Raw genomic sequence first — 19335 nt, forward strand, 5'->3', positions numbered from 1 at the left:
CATAGTCATAGAAATTCAATACATTTTTTTTGAACTGAATGACTGAAACAATAATATCATCAATAGCATCATTTCTTTTTCTTCAGAATTCTTTTCTGGACAGATTGGGATGCCAATTTTCCTCGCATTGAATCTGCCTCCATGAGTGGTGCTGGGAGGAAAACCATTTACAAAGACATGAAAACCGGGGCTTGGCCTAATGGACTCACTGTGGACCACTTTGAAAAAAGGATAGTTTGGACAGATGCCAGGTTTAATTTTTTTTCCCTTTCTTTTCTATAACCTTCATCAGATAATACTTACAAAATTAAAATGTGTATTTCTGTGCATGTATCATGTATAACACACATTGAAATTGATGGTGAATTTGGTTTGCTTTGGTTATGATAGCTTTTTTTTTGAAATCTTACTGCAAATCAGACACAGGATCATAAAAATATGTTTACACAGCTCTTTTGCCATTTAAGTAGTATGAACACATCACTGGACTATTTGAATGTGGTTTTATATACCACTGATGCATCTACTTTTCTGTAGGTCAGATGCCATTTATTCAGCCCTCTATGATGGAACAAGCATGATAGAAATTATCCGAGGTCATGAATACCTTTCTCATCCCTTTGCTGTGTCTCTGTATGGGAGTGATGTTTATTGGACGGATTGGAGGACCAACACACTGTCAAAAGCCAATAAGTGGACAGGGCAGAATGTCAGTGTGATTCAGAAAACCAGTGCACAGCCGTTTGACCTTCAGATCTACCATCCCAGCCGTCAGCCCCAGGGTAAGTGCTTGTTATGAATTAGTGACCAGAATTTATTTTCACTTTAGTCATATAATAATCAAACTGTAAAATAATTTTTGTAAGCTAACACTGATTTAATATTTTCTATATTATATGATGGAAGTAGTACCAGCCTTTATTTTAATTAGCTCAGGATATTTTTTCTTTTCCTTTTTATTTAATTTACATAGAAATAGAGAAATCTTAGAAATTAAGAGGTTTTATGCAGTTGTTGCAATCATATCATTTTCTTAGCCTTCTTTTGTTGAAATTTAGGTACATTACTGTTTTAAGAGGACTTCCCAGGTGGCTCAGTGGTAAAGAATCTGCCTACAAATCAGGAGATAAAGGAGACATGGGTTGAAGCCCTGGTTTGGGAAGATCCTCTGGAGGAGGAAATGGCCATCCTCTCCAGTATTTTTGCTTGGAAAATCCCATGGGCAGAATAACCTGGGGGGCTACAGTCCATGGGGTCACACAAAGTTGGACACTACTGAGCACAAGCATGAATATTACATTATACTCACACTCCTCACATCTTCTGTATCCATTCCTCCATTAATGGACACTTAGGTTATTTCCATCTCTTGGCTATCGTAAATAATGCTGAATGAACACAGCAGTGCATACACACACACACGTGTGTGTGTGTGTGTGTGTGTGTGTGTATATATATCTTTTCAAATTTATCTTTTTCCTTTTCCTCAGATAAACACTCAGAATTGGAATTGCTGATTCATATGGTAGTTCTATTTTTAATTTTTGAAGAACTTCCAAACTACTTTCCTTAGTGACTGTGTCAATTTATGTAATCACCAATAGTGCACAAGGATTCCCTTTTGTCCACATCCTCAGCAACACCAGATATGTGATGATATCTCATTGTGGCTTTGATTTGCATTTCCTTGATGATTAGTGACATTGAAGACATTTTCATATGCCTGTTGGCCATCTGTATCTCTTTCTTTATTTTTTTGTTTACCATCAAAAATATCTTTAATGACTTAGAAGCTAACAAATTGATTATTTCAGAGCCTCTGCCTATTTTTCAGTCAGATTGTCTGTTTGACATTGAGTTCTATGAGTTCTTTATGCATTTTGGATGTTAAGTTTTTATCTGATAAATATGATTTGCAAATATCTTCTCCCGTTTGGTAGTTTGCCTCTTTATTTTATTGATGGTTTCCTTCACTGGGCAAAAGCTGTTTAATTTGGTATAGTCCCATTTTCTGTTTTTGCTGCTTTTGTTTTTGGTGGCAAATCCAAATATTTCTAAGTATAGAAATGACATAAGATTTATGTATTAGCCATGCAGTTATGATACTAAACTGAAGATGATATTGAAGAGGGAAGATATTGGAGATAAAACAGGTGATTTAGATTATAACATCTCCTGGGTCAAAAAAAGTAAAGCAAGAAAGTATAACATAGGGAGGATACAAGGTAACAGTTTTATTGTGATAGCAACCATAGGACTGAGGACAAAAATTTGCGTATAAAATACTGGAAGATTCAGAACTAGAAATTTATATACATTGTACTATAGCTTCACACTGGTTAGAATAAACACATTGTATCCCTATATGCTCTGAAGATATATATTCACCCTACTCCATTAAGTGGACTGATAACTGCGGACTTTAACCTAAATTGTCCATTGGTCTGGTCTAATTGGAAATTTATACCGTGTAGTTGATACCTATGGCTATTTACTGAATAACTGCATCAGAGAATATTGTTTCCTTAGCAAAGAGAGAAGTTACATAAATAAACACATTTGCTATATTTTTAATGAGTTAAGAACATCAAAATTGTAGGTTTCCCTTTAGGATAAAATAGATAATTTACATTCAAGAAGCCATCTAGTCCAAATATATTTTTATCAGTAAAACACAGGTTTTAATTGAATAAGTTCTGAATGTATTAAACAAAACACAACAACATCATAAAGGTTTTATGATAGACTTTGCTTGAGCCATATGTTAGTTTATGTTTGGATAATAAAATATGGGCATGCATGATTAAGCATTAGTAAAAATAGTTTCATTATCATGACTTCATAATGATAAGAAAGATATGCATTTATATCATGTTTGATTTAGCGCTTTCCAGATATTGCTCTCAATCTACACCAAAATTTGCAGGAAAAAAAACTTTCCCTGAGAGGTTCTTACTTCAAAGCCACATACCAATTATAAATCTGCACATAATTCATATTTTATCTCCACATTCTTAATTAACACCATAAAGAACTACCTTAGCACTTAGAATATGTATAGTTATTTAATATTTTCCTAATTCTGTTTTAGTTGCCCACCTAGATAATAAAATATTTGAGTAAAGGAGTGTCATTTATTTATTTGCATTAACTGCAGAGTATAGGTAAGCCTTTTATGAGAACAGTATTAATAATGATAACAATAATATCACCTAATACTAATTCTCATTGTAATTCCATGAGGATGGTAGTTGGTAACCCAGTGTTACAGATAAAGATCCTAAAGGAGAGAAATGCTAAGTGATTTGCTCAAGGTCTAATAGCCACACAATAATTGCCTCATTATCTTACCCCAGGGAGAGTGACCCCAGAGCTCTTGCCTGAACCACTATGCTCTGCAGGCAGAAGACATAGAATTTTTATTGAGATTCTCCTTGGAATTGTTCTATCAAATCTCCAGATGGCAGTAGAGAGTAAAGTTTTACTGACACATTCCCATGCTTCCCTGATAGCTCAGTTGGTAAAGAACCTGCCTGCAGTGCAAGAGACCCTAGTCTGATTCCTGCGTCAGGAAGATTCACTGGAGAAGGGATAGGCTACCCACTCCAGTATTCTTGGGCTTCCTTTGTGGCTCAGCTGGTAAAGAATCATCCTGGAATGCTGGAGATCTGGGTTCAATCCCTGGGTTGGGAAGATCCCCTGGAGAAATGAAAGGTTACCCACTTCAGTACTCTGGCCTGGAGAATTCCATGGACCATATAGTCCATGAGGTCGCAAAGAGTTGGACACGACTGAGTGACTTTCACTTCACATGGGAAAAACCAATTTTTAACTTCTTGTAGTTTATAGTCTAGAAAGAAAACAAGCTAAATTAATAACTGGGGTCAATTAAATGATTATTATTGTGGTTGCATTTTTGAAACTAAAATTATAGTAAAAGGTAGAATGGAGTGGCCCTTAAAAAGTCCTTGGGCTTAGTTTAATACAATTTCTTCCTTTGTCACTCACTGACCTTGTTACCTAAGGCAGATTAATTAACTTCTGGGTTCTTATTTCTTCATTTGTGGGCTGGAGCCGCTAGAAGTAAGGGGGGAATGTATGGTATACAACATTGGGTTGGAATCAAACCATAATGGGACTTAAAAGTTCCCCTTACAAAGAAATTTCAATTTTCATCCTTAAGAATAACTGGATAAGTGTTCAAGTGATGTCAAACCTAAATGTGCATCAAATTTACTGGAGGGATCATTAAATCACAAATTTCTGGCTTTTATCCAAGATATTCTGATAAATAAGTCTATAGTATGACCTGAGATGTTTCATTTTTAACAAATTCCCATGGAATGCTGATGCTGCCTTAAGAACCACTGCCCTGAAGAAATGAGAAAAACATTGAAACTATTTGGTCAATGGAGGGAAAATAGCAGAAGTACATGTTGAAACTTGGCTTCATCTATACAAGCGGTAAACTACAGAGACACTACTGTAGGTAGGAGACGAGTATGATGTAGAGCCTAGCTTCTTCAGTAGATCAGGAGATGACTGATACCAGGACAGAGAGAATGGTGGGACTGAGATATGTACGTGTGTGCTAAGGTTGCCTTCAGTCACGTCCATCTCTATACAACCCTATGGGCTGTAGCTCTCCAGGCTCCTCTGTCTGTGGGGTTCTCCAGGCAAGAATATTGGAATGGGTGGAATACCCTTCTCCAGGGAATCTTCTCAACCCAGGGATGGAACCCATATCTCTCACATTTCGTGCCTTGGTTCTTTACAGCTAGCAAAACCTGGGAAGCCTGGAGTTGCCATATACTTAGAGGTAAAGTCAGTTTAAAGAAAAAAAAAAAGTGATACAGATTTGTAGAGTAGGGGAGTTTGGCAAGAAAAGGAAAATTTGAGATGTCTTTAGTTTTCTAGTTTCTATAATTGGCTTCACCATCAACATGTGACACAAAGGCCCCATAACGGAGGAGTCAACAGAGTTTTTTTTCTATGGAAGGCCATATAGTAAGTGTTTGAGGCCCTGCAGGGTATGGTCTTTGCTGAACTACTTTGTCCTGCTGAGATAGTGAAACAGCAGTCAAATGAAAAGTGAATGACCATCACTATGTTTCAATAACATTTTATTTATGGAGACTGAAATTGAAATTTCATTTAATTTTCATGTGTTATAAAATTTTATTCTTTTTTTTTTTTGGTGTTTTTCCTCCAATTTAAAAAGTAACCCAAAGGGCAGTATTAACCTGTAGGTAAAAACTTACTGGCACCTGAATATATCAAAAAATTAAAGTTTGTTTATGTGGAGAGGTACCTCCAGGACATGGTTGAGTATTCAGGGTTATAAAGGCAAAAAGAATTTGGTCTGGAACTAGAGTTTTAATAGTCATTCAATTATATATTAATGATAAGAAGATAAATAAGATTTCCTAAGACTATTATATAAAATTAGAGAAGAACAAGGACAGAACCTTGGAGGAAACGAATATAAATGAGAAAGGCAAAGAAAGATGCTGAGAAAAAGATGGCCAAAACATTTTAGAACCAAAAGAGCACAGTCAAAAAAAGTAAGAGAAGAGTTTCAAGATGGCAGTAGTCAACAGTGTTAACTCTTGCAGAGAAGTCAAGAAAGATCAAGACATAAAGGTATTCATTGATTTGGCAACCTGGAGGAAGGTCAGCTATAATTTTATTTAGAGCACTTTCAGTGGAATTGTTTGCATGTGTCCCAGTGATCCTAAATATGTCTGAGGTTAGTATAAATGTCAAAGTCTTTTTACTAAAAAATATTGTTCATTAAATAATAGGACTATAGTGTTAAGGAGGAGAAGGGGACGACAGAGGATGAGATGGCTGGATGGTATCACTGACTCGATGGACGTGAGTCTGAGTGAACTCCGGGAGTTGGTGATGGACAGGGAGGCCTGGCGTGCTGCGATTCATGGGGTCGCAAAGAGTCGGACACGACTGAGCGACTGATCTGATTTGATCTGATAGTGTTAAGTAACAAAATGTAAAGGCAAAAAAAAAAAAAAAAAAGACAACCTTCATAGCAATCAGCTTAGGAGACATAGTAATCAAGAGCAAGCTTCTAGAGTCAGACTAGTTCATATTCTAGCTTTGTCATACTGACAGCATGACCATTATGTTAGTTGTTTCAACTATAAAATGGAATTCTTGCAAAGTTAAATGCATTAGTCTCTTAAAAGCACAGAAGATACCTGTCAAATAGTAAGCACAGTGTAAGTGTTGTTAAGTAAATGATAGAAAGAAAGACAGATGGATGAATGGATAGACAGGTAGATAGACAATTTTCTTAGTCACTTTGTTTTATGGTCCTCTTCCACCTTTTAGATTAAATTGTTTGTAAATACGAAGAAAACGTGACTTCCTCCAGTATGCATACCTTTTCCCATCCAGTGGGTTTGATGTCCTTCTCTGTGGCCTCTCGCAGACCTAAGTTTTGTTTCTCTAAACTCATTTTTTGAAAATATAGTTCACTATACTTTTAGTTTTAGGGGTATGACATAGTGTTTTGGCATTTGTAGAGTACATTATAAGTTGGTCACCATGATAAGGTTAATAGCCATCTGTCACCATACAAAGATATTAAAATATTTATGATTAGATTCCCTGTTATATTTTGCAAGAATGACATTTATTTTATATCTGGATAATATACTAAAAGTGAAACTATTATTCACTCAATCATGTTTGACTCTTTGCGACCTCATGGACTATAATCCGCCAGGCTCCTCTGTCCATGAAATTCTCCAGGCAAGAATAGTGGAGTGGATTGCCATTCCTTTCTCCAGGGGATCTTCCGAACCCAGGGATTAAACCCAGGTCTCCTGCATTGCAGGCAAATCCTTTACCACCTGCACCACCAGGGAAGGAAAATATATTTTATATATTTTCAGCCATTTATTCTTCACATAAGTTTTCTCCCTCTTTCTCTTTTCTTTTTCTGGGACCCTATAATGGGATAATTTATATGTCTGATGTTATTCTATAGATCCCTAAAACTATTCTCAAATATATATATATATATATTTTTTTTTTCTTTTTGCTGTTTTATTTAAGTGAATTCCACTACCCTATCTTCCAGATCACTGGTATATCCTGCATCCTCTAATTGGCTGTTATTCCCCATAATGTATTTTGCTCTTCAGTTGTTTTCTTCTGTTCTATTTTGCGATTTTTAAATATATTTTCTATCCCTTTGTTGAAGTACTCCCTGAGTTATTCCATTCTTCTCCCAAGTTCAGTGAGCATCTTTATGACTATGACTTTGCACTCTTTATCTGATAAACGGCTTATCTCTGTTTCATTTAGTTCTTTTTCTGATGTTTTTTGTTGATCTTTCATTGAGAAGTTATTCTTTGTCTCCTCATTTTGCCTAACTGTACTGCTTCTCTACTGGGAATCAGAGCTATTGAGTTTGTGGACAACCCACTCACAAACAGAGTGAGTCTCACTTCTTACAACCCTTTCTCTGTTCTGGAAGTAAGCCCCATTGGTTTTAAATACCAGACATGCTGGGAAAGTATTCTTGATGGGAAACCCAATTTGGACCTTGGGCCTCTCACTAGAGACCTAGGCAATTGTGATAACCCTCACACTTGTGTATCTCTGCTCTGAGGGTGTAGCTTCTATCTCGACTGAGTCTCTATCTATCTTGCCTGTCTCAAGTCACCTTTTCTTTTTTCTTAATATAAATTTATTTTAATTGGAGGTTAATTACTTTACAATATTGTATTGGTTTTGCCATTCATCAACATGAATCCGCCACGGGTGTACACATGTTCCCCACCCTGAACCCGCCTCCCACCTCCCTCTCCGTACCATCCTTCTGGGTCATCCCAGTGCACCAGCCCCAAGCATCCAGTATCCTGCATCGAACGTGGACTGGTGATTCGTTTCTTATATGATATTTTACATGTTTCAGTGCCATTCTCCCAAATCATCCCACCCTCTCCCTCTTCACAGAGTCCAAAAGACTGTTCTATACATCTGTGTCTCTTTTGCTGTCTCGCACACAGTGTTATCATTACCATCTTTCTAAATTCCATATATATGCATTAGTATACTGTATTGGTGTTTTCTTTATATATTTAGTTGTAGAAAATTTGTTTTACTTCAAGCTATTCTCAGAGATAGTTATTTTATATGTAGCTTTTGGTGTATCTGTGGGAGGAAGTGAGCTCAGAATCTTTCTAATCTTACATCTTGATTCAGACACCATAAAGATGTTTTCTTAATCACAACTGAAGTTGTGATTTAACACCCAGTAGTGGAGTTGTATTTTTCATGGATATAGAAAGATTACAACACTATTGATTTTTTTTGTGTGTGTTTGTTTTTCACTTTTGTTTCACATTTCTTTCCTCACTTTCTCTGATTGGAATCTTTTTTTTTTTTAAGAGTTATTTATTTATGTATGTATTTTTGGCTGTGCTGGGTCTTTGCTGTTCTGCACTGGCTTTCTCTAGTTGGGATAAACAGAGGCTACACTTTGTTGTGGTGTGCAGACTTCTCATTGTGATGGCTTCTCTTGTTGCAGAGCACGGGCTCTAGGGTCACAGGCTTCACCAGTTGCAGCACATGGCTCAGTAGCTGTGGCATAAGACTTAGTTGCCCCGTGGCATGTGGGATCTTCCTGGAGCAGCAATCAAACCTGTACCCCTGCATTGGCAGGTGCACTTTTTAGCCATTGGACCACCAGGGAAGCCCGGGAATCTTTTCTTGAAATAGCTTAAGAATATGATTGTCACTTCAAATAGAGAGTTTTGAAAGTATTTTTATTAATTAGATTTTCACCAATTAAAAAATGTTTTTCTTTTCCTAAAGAAGCTTTTCTTCTGAGAAGGCCTCAGTTCAATGGGGACCTAGTATCTGTTGATAATAAAAGTACTATTTTGCAGAGACCACTTTATTTTACTCTCAAACACTGGTGTGGACTCCACCATCCCTTTTAATTTTGTTCTTGAAACACCTATCAAGTGGCAAATGTACGAACTGTTTTGTGTAACAAATCAAAATGACAATACCCCTTAGAAAATCAAATCAAATTCCAGAAACAGGATGAATGGAATATTAGGACATTGTCACGGTTATAGCAATTAGATTAAATATATATATATTTTTAAAAGTCATATTCTAAAACAGTATCCATTATCTATCCCATAAATTGTTAAATGAACAAATAAGTGAATCTAAGTGATTTAGTTCATTTAGAAAGGTAGTGTATATAATGGCTAGTGGTTGCACTTTGATATCTGAAAATGTATTTCTTTCTTAAAAGTTGTATGATTGCAAGTATTCTTTTTTTTTCACCATTTTCTTTTTTTTATATATTTTATTTTATTTTTAAACTTTACAATATTGTATTAGTTTTGCCAAATATCGAAATGAATCCACCACAGGTATACCTGTGTTCCCCATCCTGAACCCTCCTCCCTCCTCCCTCCCCATACACTCCGTCTGGGTCATCCCAGTGCACCAGCCCCAAGCATCCAGTATCATGCATCGAACCTGGACAGGTGACTCGTTTCATACATGATATTATACATGTTTCAATGCCATTCTCCCAAATCATCCCACCCTCTCCCTCTCCCACAGAGTCCATAAGACTGATCTATACATCAGTGTCTCTTTTGCTGTCTTGTATACAGGGTTATTGTTACCATCTTTCTAAATTCCATATATATGCGTTAGTATACTGTATTGGTGTTTTTCTTTCTGGCTTACTTCACTCTGTATAATAGGTTCCAGTTTCATCCATCTCATTAGAACTCATTCACCATTTTCAAAATTAAGTTTACACTTCTATAAAGCGAGGGTAATTTATTTGTAAGAACAAAAATGGCCAGTAAGAGGAATAAAGGGAATAATGCTTATAGAAACACTTAGCACATTTTATAGCTCATTGTGATGAAAATAAATTATTCCATTTTTGGAACTTCTATTTTTTCTATCAGTTTTTATCTCACTTACCCTCTATGTTATGACAATACAAGGTGAACTCCAGGCTGTTTCTGAGAGAGTAGTTTTAACACTGAGATGATTTAAGTCTTCCAGTTGCTTCAGGAAAATACTTCTATAGAAAATGAAACTTTTCTTGACAACATTTGCAAGAAAATTAGCTTATACAATTTAAAAAAAAAACAAACTAGTTTCTAAGAATATTGTGTGTGTGTGTGTGTGTTAGTTGCTCAGTATGTCCAACTCTTTGCAACCCCCTGAACTGTAGCCCACCAGACTACTCTGTCCATGGGATTTCCTCAGGCAAGAATACCGTATTGTGTAGCGTTCCCTTCTCCAGGGGATTTTCCCAACCCAGGGATCAAACCCGGGTCTCCTGTATTACAGGCAGATTCTTTACCATCTGAGACAACAGGGAAGCCCCTAAGAATATTAGTAATCCTATTGCTGCTTTAGGAAACAAAGTATCACTTATAAAACTTGAAGAATGAGGGATTCCACTTGGAGCTATTAGTATATTTAACTACAAGCAAAATTTTCAATTAAAAAAAGTTTTAAACAAATGTAATGCTCTTAAAACTATGTTTCAATGTGGTAGAGGTGAATCTCATATATTTTCAGGTTACTTAAATTGTTCACTTCCACAGTTTATTATATCAAGATCTAATGACCTGTCATATAAAACATTTTCCTCTGTCTCTGCTTGCATATACATATTCCTTCCATTCTTGACATTATTAATTCTGTTAAAAATACTATTTCCTACTGTTTTATGGTATCCCTTTCTTTCACATATTTATATACTATCAACAGAAGTTTTTTTTTTTTTTCTTTTTTAAATGGACTTTAAGAGATTTCCTTGGTGATCCAGTGGTTTAGACTCCTTGATCCCAATGCAGGCAGCACAAGTTCAATCTTTGGTCAGGGAACTAAGGTCCTACATACTGCATTTTATGGCCAAAAAAATAAAATTCGAAACAGAATCACATAGCTTAAAAAAATAAATAAATACTAAAAAATTTGAAATGGACCTTAGTTTAAAATACTAATATTTCTAAGAATGGAAAGCTGATATGAAACAGTTAAAATGCCTCCAACTTTACTTTTTGATATCAGCAGCTTTGAAGGGATGAGATTTCTGACTGAGGCAAAGTGAAAGGCAGGTGATAGCAAAGCAAAGAGAAATTTTTGAGATTAAGTAAACTTGTTAGGTTTCTGTGAGGTATTGGAACATTGTATAATACTGAGAACCACATAAAAGAGAGAGACAACATTACCAATAAAGAGGACAAATGAGAGTTGAAACATGCCAAGAATATGTTGCTAAGTCATTCCAACTGTTGACATGAAAAATCATAATGGAACTCAATTTCTACTCTTATACCTCCTTCCTGTAACAGGTAGTCTTTTGCTCCAACTACTAGTTATATAGACCTGCACCTAATTTAATTTCTCAGTAAATCTTTCTGTAGCATCTTTAAACCACATTTTGAATTAGTGGGTTTTGTTGGTTCACCTGAAAAACTTAATTTCCATTTTAGCATTTCTTTGGCAAAATGTAACACAGATGTCAAACAACTAAACTGTAAATGAATTTATAGGTAGGTAGTAAGTATGGCTGCATTATAAATTGCTATTTTAAAATTATGCTATAACATAGTTTCTCTTGGAACAATGGAAAAGATTAGTATCAAAGAAATCATAAAATTCTTTCTTCCTTGGTACTGGTTGTTTGATGTACTTGCCTCAGAAATACAAATGTAAGTGTTTATGAGCTCTTCATTCAGATACAGTAAGATGCAAAGTCCAGAGTTCCAGTCCAGGATCAAAACTTCTCAACCTCTGTACCTTTCATATTTGGAGATAGGTAGTTCTTAGTTGGGAGGGGGGGCATTCTTTTGCATTATATGAAGTTTATTAGCATCTTTAGCCTCTACTCACTAAAATGCCAGTTAGTAACCCCAGTTATGTCATTTAAAAATGTCTCTGCTAAAATGCTAAGTCACTTCAGTCATGTCCGACTCTGTGCGACCCCATAGACAGGCAGCCCACCAGGCTCCCCTGTCCCTGGGATTCTCCAGGCAAGAACACTGGAGTGGGTTGCCATTTCCTTCTCCAATGCATGAAAGTGAAAAGTGAAAGTGAAGAGTCGCTCAGTCGTGTCCGACTCTTAGCGACCCCATGGACGGCAGCCTACCAGGCTCCTCCATCCATGGGATTTTCCAGGCAAAAGTACTGGAGTGGGGTGCCATTGCCTTCTCCGAAAAATGTCTCTAGACATTCTCAGTTGTTCCTGAGGGGACAAAATCCCCCCTCACCATCACTACCATTGGTTGAGAACCACTGTTTTAGACAAAATTTTGTGATTATTAAATCATTGTGAAAATAGAAATTTTTCTGGCACAAATGTTTCTTCTTTTAAATTATACAGCAAGTAAAAGTAAATAGCAAGTCAGAAAGACATAGCACCGCTTAGAAAATCTGAAAATTCATTGGTGTTTGAAGATATATCTCACCAATAAATGTAGCATGATATTACATGTTTGAATTCACTCTTTTTACAGAAAACTGCACAAATAAATGGAAACAGTATATGTGGCTTTTAAATCTTTTCTCTTTGAAATACAGCTGTCTATAGAAGATACGATTTTTTAGATTTTTTTTCTACTTCATAAAAATAAAGTACAGTATAAAATTAATCCATAAAATATGAGTTTTTTTTTTTTTTTTTTTGATTCCAGCCCTTGAGGCTCCTTCTTTATTTTTTTTTTTTATTTTTTAACTTTACAATATTGTATTGGTTTTGCCATGTATCAAAATGAATCCACCACAGGTATACATGTGTTTCCCATCCTGAACCCTCCACCCTCCTCCCTCCCCATACCATCCCTCTGGGTCGTCCCAGTGCACCAGCCCCAAGCATCCAGTATCGTGCATCGAACCTGGACTGGTGACTCGTTTCATATATGATATTATACATGTTTCAATGCCATTCTCCCAAATCATCCCACCCTCTCCCTCTCCCACAGAGTCCAAAAGGCTGTTCTTTACATCAGTGTCTCTTTTGCTGTCTCATATACAGGGTTATTGTTACCATCTTTCTAAATTCCATATATATGCGTTAGTATACTGTATTGGTGTTTTTCCTTCTGGCTTACTTCACTCTGTATAATAGGCTCCAGTTTCATCCACCTCATTAGAACTGATTCAAATGTATTCTTTTTAATGGCTGAGTAATACTCCATTGTGTATATGTACCACTGCTTCCTTATCCATTCATCTGCTGATGGACATCTAGGTTGCTTCCATGTCCTGGCTATTATAAACAGTGCTGTGATGAACATTGGGGTACACGTGTCTCTTTCCCTTCTGGTTTCCTCAGTGTGTATGCCCAGCAGTGGGGTTGTTGGATCATAAGGCAGTTCTATTTCCAGTTTTTTAAGGAATCTCCACACTGTTCTCCATAGTGGCTGTACTAGTTTAAGGAATCTCCACACTGTTCTCCATAGTGGCTGTACTAGTTTGCATTCCCACCAACAGTGTAAGAGGGTTCCCTTTTCTCCACACCCTCTCCAGCATTTATCGCTTGTAGACTTTTGGATCGCAGCCATTCTGACTGGCGTGAAATGGTACCTCATAGTGGTTTTGATTTGCATTTCTCTGATAATGAGTGATGTTGAGCATCTTTTCATGTGTTTATTAGCCACCTGTATGTCTTCTTTGGAGAAATGTCTATTTAAACTCAAAATGGATTAAAGATCTAAACATAAGACCAGAAACTATAAAACTCCTAGAGGAGAACACAGGCAAAACACTCTCCAACACACATCACAGCAGGATCCTCTATGACCCACCTCCCAGAATATTGGAAATAAAAGCAAAAATAAATAAATGGAACCTAATTACACTTAAAAGCTTCTGCACAACAAAAGAAACTATAAGCAAGGTGAAAAGACAGCCTTCAGAATGGGAGAAAATAATAGCAAATGAAGCAACTGACAAACAACTAATCTCAAAAATATACAAGCAACTCCTACAGCTCAATTCCAGAAAAATAAAATATGAATTTTGATGAAAGTAATTCCTGCATACCTGGTATTGATAGAAAATTGTAAAATTAAAGCAATAAGAACATCTTGTACTTGCACACATTTTATTATATGTGTGTGTTTTAAATAAGGGATTGCTCTAGTTCTTCAACATCAAATACTAAAATTATAATTTGTAGATATTTGTCAAAGGGAAAGGATTAGGAATTAATTCTTAATAGTAAGATCTTTCTTAAATTCACTTCAAAAAAATAAATTCTTTTCAAATGAAAAATTATAACTAAAATATAGTTATAACAGATATGCATTGTTTTCTTATGTTAATAATTACTTGTACCAACAAATTTCATTAACATGATGAGTATTAATTACTATTAACAATGACTACACAGGACAGAGAAAAATATTTATCTTATCTAACATTAGGTCTTGAGATTCTTCTGCTTTAAGCTTAGTATTATTAGGTAAATAAATATTGTATATATTTTATGTTGCATCCCCATTTACATATATTTTATTTGAACTTAACAAATAAAGTAATTGGGTTTAAAGTGTTTATTTTTTGCTGGTGAAAAATGGACTGCAATTAAACACAGTTTTGCATAAAATATGAGATTATCTTAATGATATTGTTTTCTTCACAGAGCACACATCAGTCTTATATGATTCCATAATTAGCATTTCACTCTCCAGTTAAGTATTGTAGTAATGCATTATTTAATGTTTTCATCTATTGCTCTCCTAAAGCTATTCCTATAGCTCATCTATAGCTGTCTTTTAATTTACACTCAAAATTTTAGATTGTTGCCTTGTTAGAACATAAATATGCATATGTTTATGAGCATGTGTATGAATCCAAAACAGTAATAGATCATGTGGAAATTTTAGGAGAAAAACTATATATGTGTTGATAAGTCATAGTTCCTGCCAGCATAGACTTTGACAAACTAAGACTCAGAATTTGACAAACTAAGGCTCTCAGACTAACTTTAGACTTCTGCAGATTTTGCAAATAAAATTTTATTTGAACATAGCTATACATGTTGATTCACATATTGTTTCATGGCTGCTTTTTGTTGTAGTAGCAAAGTTGAAAAATTACTAGAAAGGGCATAAGGGCTTCAAAGGTGAACATATTTACAATTTGGCCTTTTATAGAGAAAAACAAAAAAATAGTTTCCCTACCCCTGATTTACCTAGAGGGATCAGGGTATAATGATAAAAATATGCAAATACATGTCAAAGACAATTAGAAAATAAGACCGTAAATAATAAATGCCTAATGCCTTTTATATTGATAACTGAAACTAATATTTAGAGTTGGAATAAATCAAAATTAGCTAGTTTCATTAGAAAATATTTTGTGAAGGAAAAATAACTTAAGCTGATTCATTAAATAATAATGTAAGGCTGTTGGTAATGAAATTCTACAGGAAAAAAATACTTTCTGTAGAAGTAGAAAAAGACAAGCTATAGATGTTCAATGAACAATTTGGAGTCCTTTTTACCATGTGCATAATGTGTATGTAGAAGGAAAATGGTAGATGGAACTACAAGGTAGGATGGTATCTTTGAAACAGAGATTAATATACTTTTGACAGTACCATAGAATACTAGTTACATGGTTATAGCAGTTACTCCAAAGTGATAAAATAATTTTATATTGCAAGAGGAGAGGTAAAAATGGAAAGAAAGGGTGCATAATAGGCAAGTCTGATAATACTTGACAATTAAATATGGTAGTGAAAGAGAAGTAAAAAAAAATCTTTGAAATTAAAATTTTGTGAATTTAGAAGACTTATGATATCTTTAATAAAAATAAACAGAGTGGATCAGGATTAAAAAAAAAATAATGATGAAAGGTAAAAAAAATAGCAGATAAATAAATCTGGAGGGCTTCCAGGTGGCACAGTGATAAAGAATCCTCCTAACAATGCAAGAGACACAGGAGATGTGGGTTCAGTCCCTGGGTCTAGAAGATCTGGAGGAGGAAATGACACCCCACTCCAGTATTCTTGCCTGGAGAATCCCATGAAAAGAGAAGCCTAGTGGAGTATAGTCCATGGGGTCGCAAAGAGTTGGACATGACTGAGCGACTGAGCAAACCAATCTGGCTAGTGTTAAAAAACCTTGGAGGAAATGGTAGCAAATAAAATTTGAGTCTTTGTGAGGACGACTTATCTAAGGTAGAGAAACTATCCAAGATTTTTAAGCAAAGGAACTATATGAGCAAGTCTGTATTTTAGAAAATTACCATAGGCAAAGAGGAGAGACTGAAAATTAAGAGATTATTTAGGAAGTTAGAGCAGCAATCCAAGCAAGAGATGCAAAGAACCTAAATTGAGCCACTGACCATATATTTGGAGAGAATGGTGTATGGGGTAAGAGTACAGACTCTTAAGTTCTTTAATGTAAGAACTATCTCTTATCTGCTGTTATATCCAGCTTTTTAAAACTAGGCAGAATATGAAGTGATTCATAAATATGTATTCAATGAGTAAATATAAGAGTGGGGTTAGCTATGTCTACCTAGAGAAGGAAATGGCAACCCACTCCAGTACTCTTGCCTGGAAAATTCCATGGATTGAGGAGCCTGGTAGGCTACAGTCCATGGGGTCGCAAAGAGTCAGAAACGACTGAGCGACTTCACTTTCACTTTACATATGTCTAAGGGTCTCTGTTTGGTCAACTTGAGTTTTGATAATAAGAATTATCAATGAACCCAATTTGCACACCTATATTTGGATTTCATCTGTTAATATTCTTTATAGCATCTATTGACTGGTCAGTTTTTCCCATCTCCTGGATACAATACATGGGATAGCTTTGGTTTGGTAGGGGTTTACAATCTTTGTATTAATATTGGATATTGCAATAGTATTTCTTATAAATAGTAACTTTATGTCAAGTATTGTCTGTAAAGAGCCAGAAAATATATTTTAGGGTTTTTTATGCCAAGTGATCCCTGCTGAAACTGTTCAACTCTGCTATTATAGTGAGAAAGTCATGGGGATAACATGTAAATTAATGAGCATGGCTATGGTCCAATAAAACTTTATTCATAAAAATAGACAGTGAACCAGATAAGGCTCCAGGATCCTTGCTTTATACTAAGATGTGAGTATAAAAACCAAATTCCTTAGTTTGGTAATTAGAGTAAGTATCTATTTAAATGTGTGGTTAGAAATAACATTAAAAAGATTTAACTCTATTATTTCAAAGTGAGAAAAGATAAAAATTGAAAGAAGGCTTTGTGGATTTTTCCTCACCATGAAGCACAAAATATTGTTAATATTACCTTACAGTGTTATCATTAATACAGATATTGGGCTACAAAGTGTATTTTTTTACTTTAGTATATATATATAGAAATTTAATATGTTATTGTTGATTTTAGAAAGCTTTTTATCATGATTATAGGATGTTGAGAAAAGTTAATATGATTCCAGGCTAAAAGATAATGATGTTTAAAGTGAAATCCAAGTACTTGTTATTGAGTTGTCATGGATTATGCTTTTAATTTCTTTGAGAGGAATAGCATTTTCTATGTCAATGTTTCTAAACAAATATCTCCTTCTTCCTTTTCCTCCCTCTACTCCTCTTCTTTTTTTTTTTTTTTTTTTTCTTTATCCCCTTTCTTCCCCATCCTCTTCTTTTTTTCAAGAATTGAAAACTTTGAGGTGTTTTGTTTTTGTTTTTTCCTATTTACCAGTGACTGGGTAACCCTACTCTAGATAGCTAACACTTCAACAGTGCCTCTTTATTTCTTTTATTTTAATATTGTCTTCATTTTGGTAACATCTTTGCTCCTTAATAATCTTCCCATCTAACCTCTTGCTTTTCTAACCTTTAGTTCCTTAAAGACACCCATTGTAGTGTTGCTACTTCGTCACTCAGTCGTCTCTGACCTCATGAACTGTAGGCCACCAGGTTCTTCTGTCCCTGTCCAGACAAGAATACTAGAGTGGGTTGCCATTTGCTTCTCCAGGGGATCTTTCTGTCCCAGAGTTTGAACCCAGGTCTCCTACATTACAGATTCTTTACCATTTGAGCCAATTATAATCAGTTCAGTTCAGTTCAGTTCAGTCAGTTGAGTCTGACTCTGCGACCCCATGAACCGCAGCATGCCAGGCCTTCCTGTTCATCACCAACTACCGGAGTCCACCCAAACCTGTCCATTGAGTCGGTGATGCCATCCAACCATCTCATCCTCTGTCGTCCCCTTCTCCTCCTGCCCTCAATCTTTCCCAGAATCAGGGTCTTTTCAAATGAGTCAGCTCTTCACATCAGGTGGCCAAAGTATTGGAGTTTCAGCTTCAACATCAGTCCCTCCAATGAACACCCAGGACTGATCTCCTTTAGGATGGACTGGTTGGATCTCCTTACAGTCCAAGGGACTCTCAAGAGTCTTCTCCAACACCACAGTTCAAAAGCATCAGTTATAATAGATGATGTTAAAAGGAAAGAAAGCAGAATATGTGGCATTTATACCATGTGCTGGGCTTCCCCAGTGGCTCAGTGGTAAAGAATCTGCCTGTAATACAGGAGCCGCAGGAGACACAAGTTCCATCCCTGGGTCAGAAAGATCCCCTAGAGAAGGGCTTGGCAACCCACTCCAGTATTCTACCTGGAGAATCCCACTGACAGAGGAGCCTGGGGGGCTATAGTCCATAGGGTTGCAAAGAGTTGGACATGATTGAAGCAACTTAGTATATACGCATATCATGTGACAGAGTGACTTAACACTCATAAAGAATCTCTCAACTTTAGTTTCCACTATTTTCTAATAATTTTTGTCCTTAATTTATTTGCTTGGGAAAATATTTCTGAGTCTTTCATTTTCTTTTTTGTTTTTATTTTTTAAATCAAATGCATAGACATGGATCGTTTTTGTTATCTTGTGGGGAGAGTCCTGAAGACTGCCGAAGGCTACCTTGAGCATTTATTAAATTCAGTTAATTTCTCAAAACCTCTACAATTCTTATTATAACCTACTGATTTTTATTCTTTGTGGTTTAAAAGTCTATAAGACTGATATTGCTACCCTGAAAAATAGATCCACTTGTTAGGAAAATATTATTAGTTGAAGACTAAAGTATTGCTGCTGAGATCAGAAGGTATAATTATTTTCTGCCCTCAGTTGACCAGCACAGTTCTATAGAATTTGTCGTACTAGATAGGCTTTATAAAAACAATATTTAAGAGAACATTGGATCAATTGAGATTAAAAGCTTAAAAGATATGATGATGTCTGGGGAGTGTGTATGTCCTCAGTTCTGTCTCATCACAACTAAAATTTGAAATG

At 35.6% G+C, this 19335-nt stretch overlaps 1 protein-coding gene across 1 annotated transcript in view; it reads left to right on the top strand.

The window, feature by feature from the left end:
• LRP1B (LDL receptor related protein 1B) overlaps positions 1–19335 on the top strand; it is a 2167013-nt gene that overhangs the window by 1433939 nt on the left and 713739 nt on the right. The window contains exons 26-27 of the mRNA XM_070768349.1: positions 87–251; positions 538–782. Coding sequence (XP_070624450.1) covers positions 87–251; positions 538–782 — 410 coding nt within the window. The remainder of the gene's footprint in view (positions 1–86; positions 252–537; positions 783–19335) is intronic.

This window comes from Bos indicus, chromosome 2 (assembly GCF_029378745.1).
Source record: "Bos indicus isolate NIAB-ARS_2022 breed Sahiwal x Tharparkar chromosome 2, NIAB-ARS_B.indTharparkar_mat_pri_1.0, whole genome shotgun sequence".
In the NCBI taxonomy this organism is placed as follows: Eukaryota; Metazoa; Chordata; class Mammalia; order Artiodactyla; family Bovidae; genus Bos; species Bos indicus.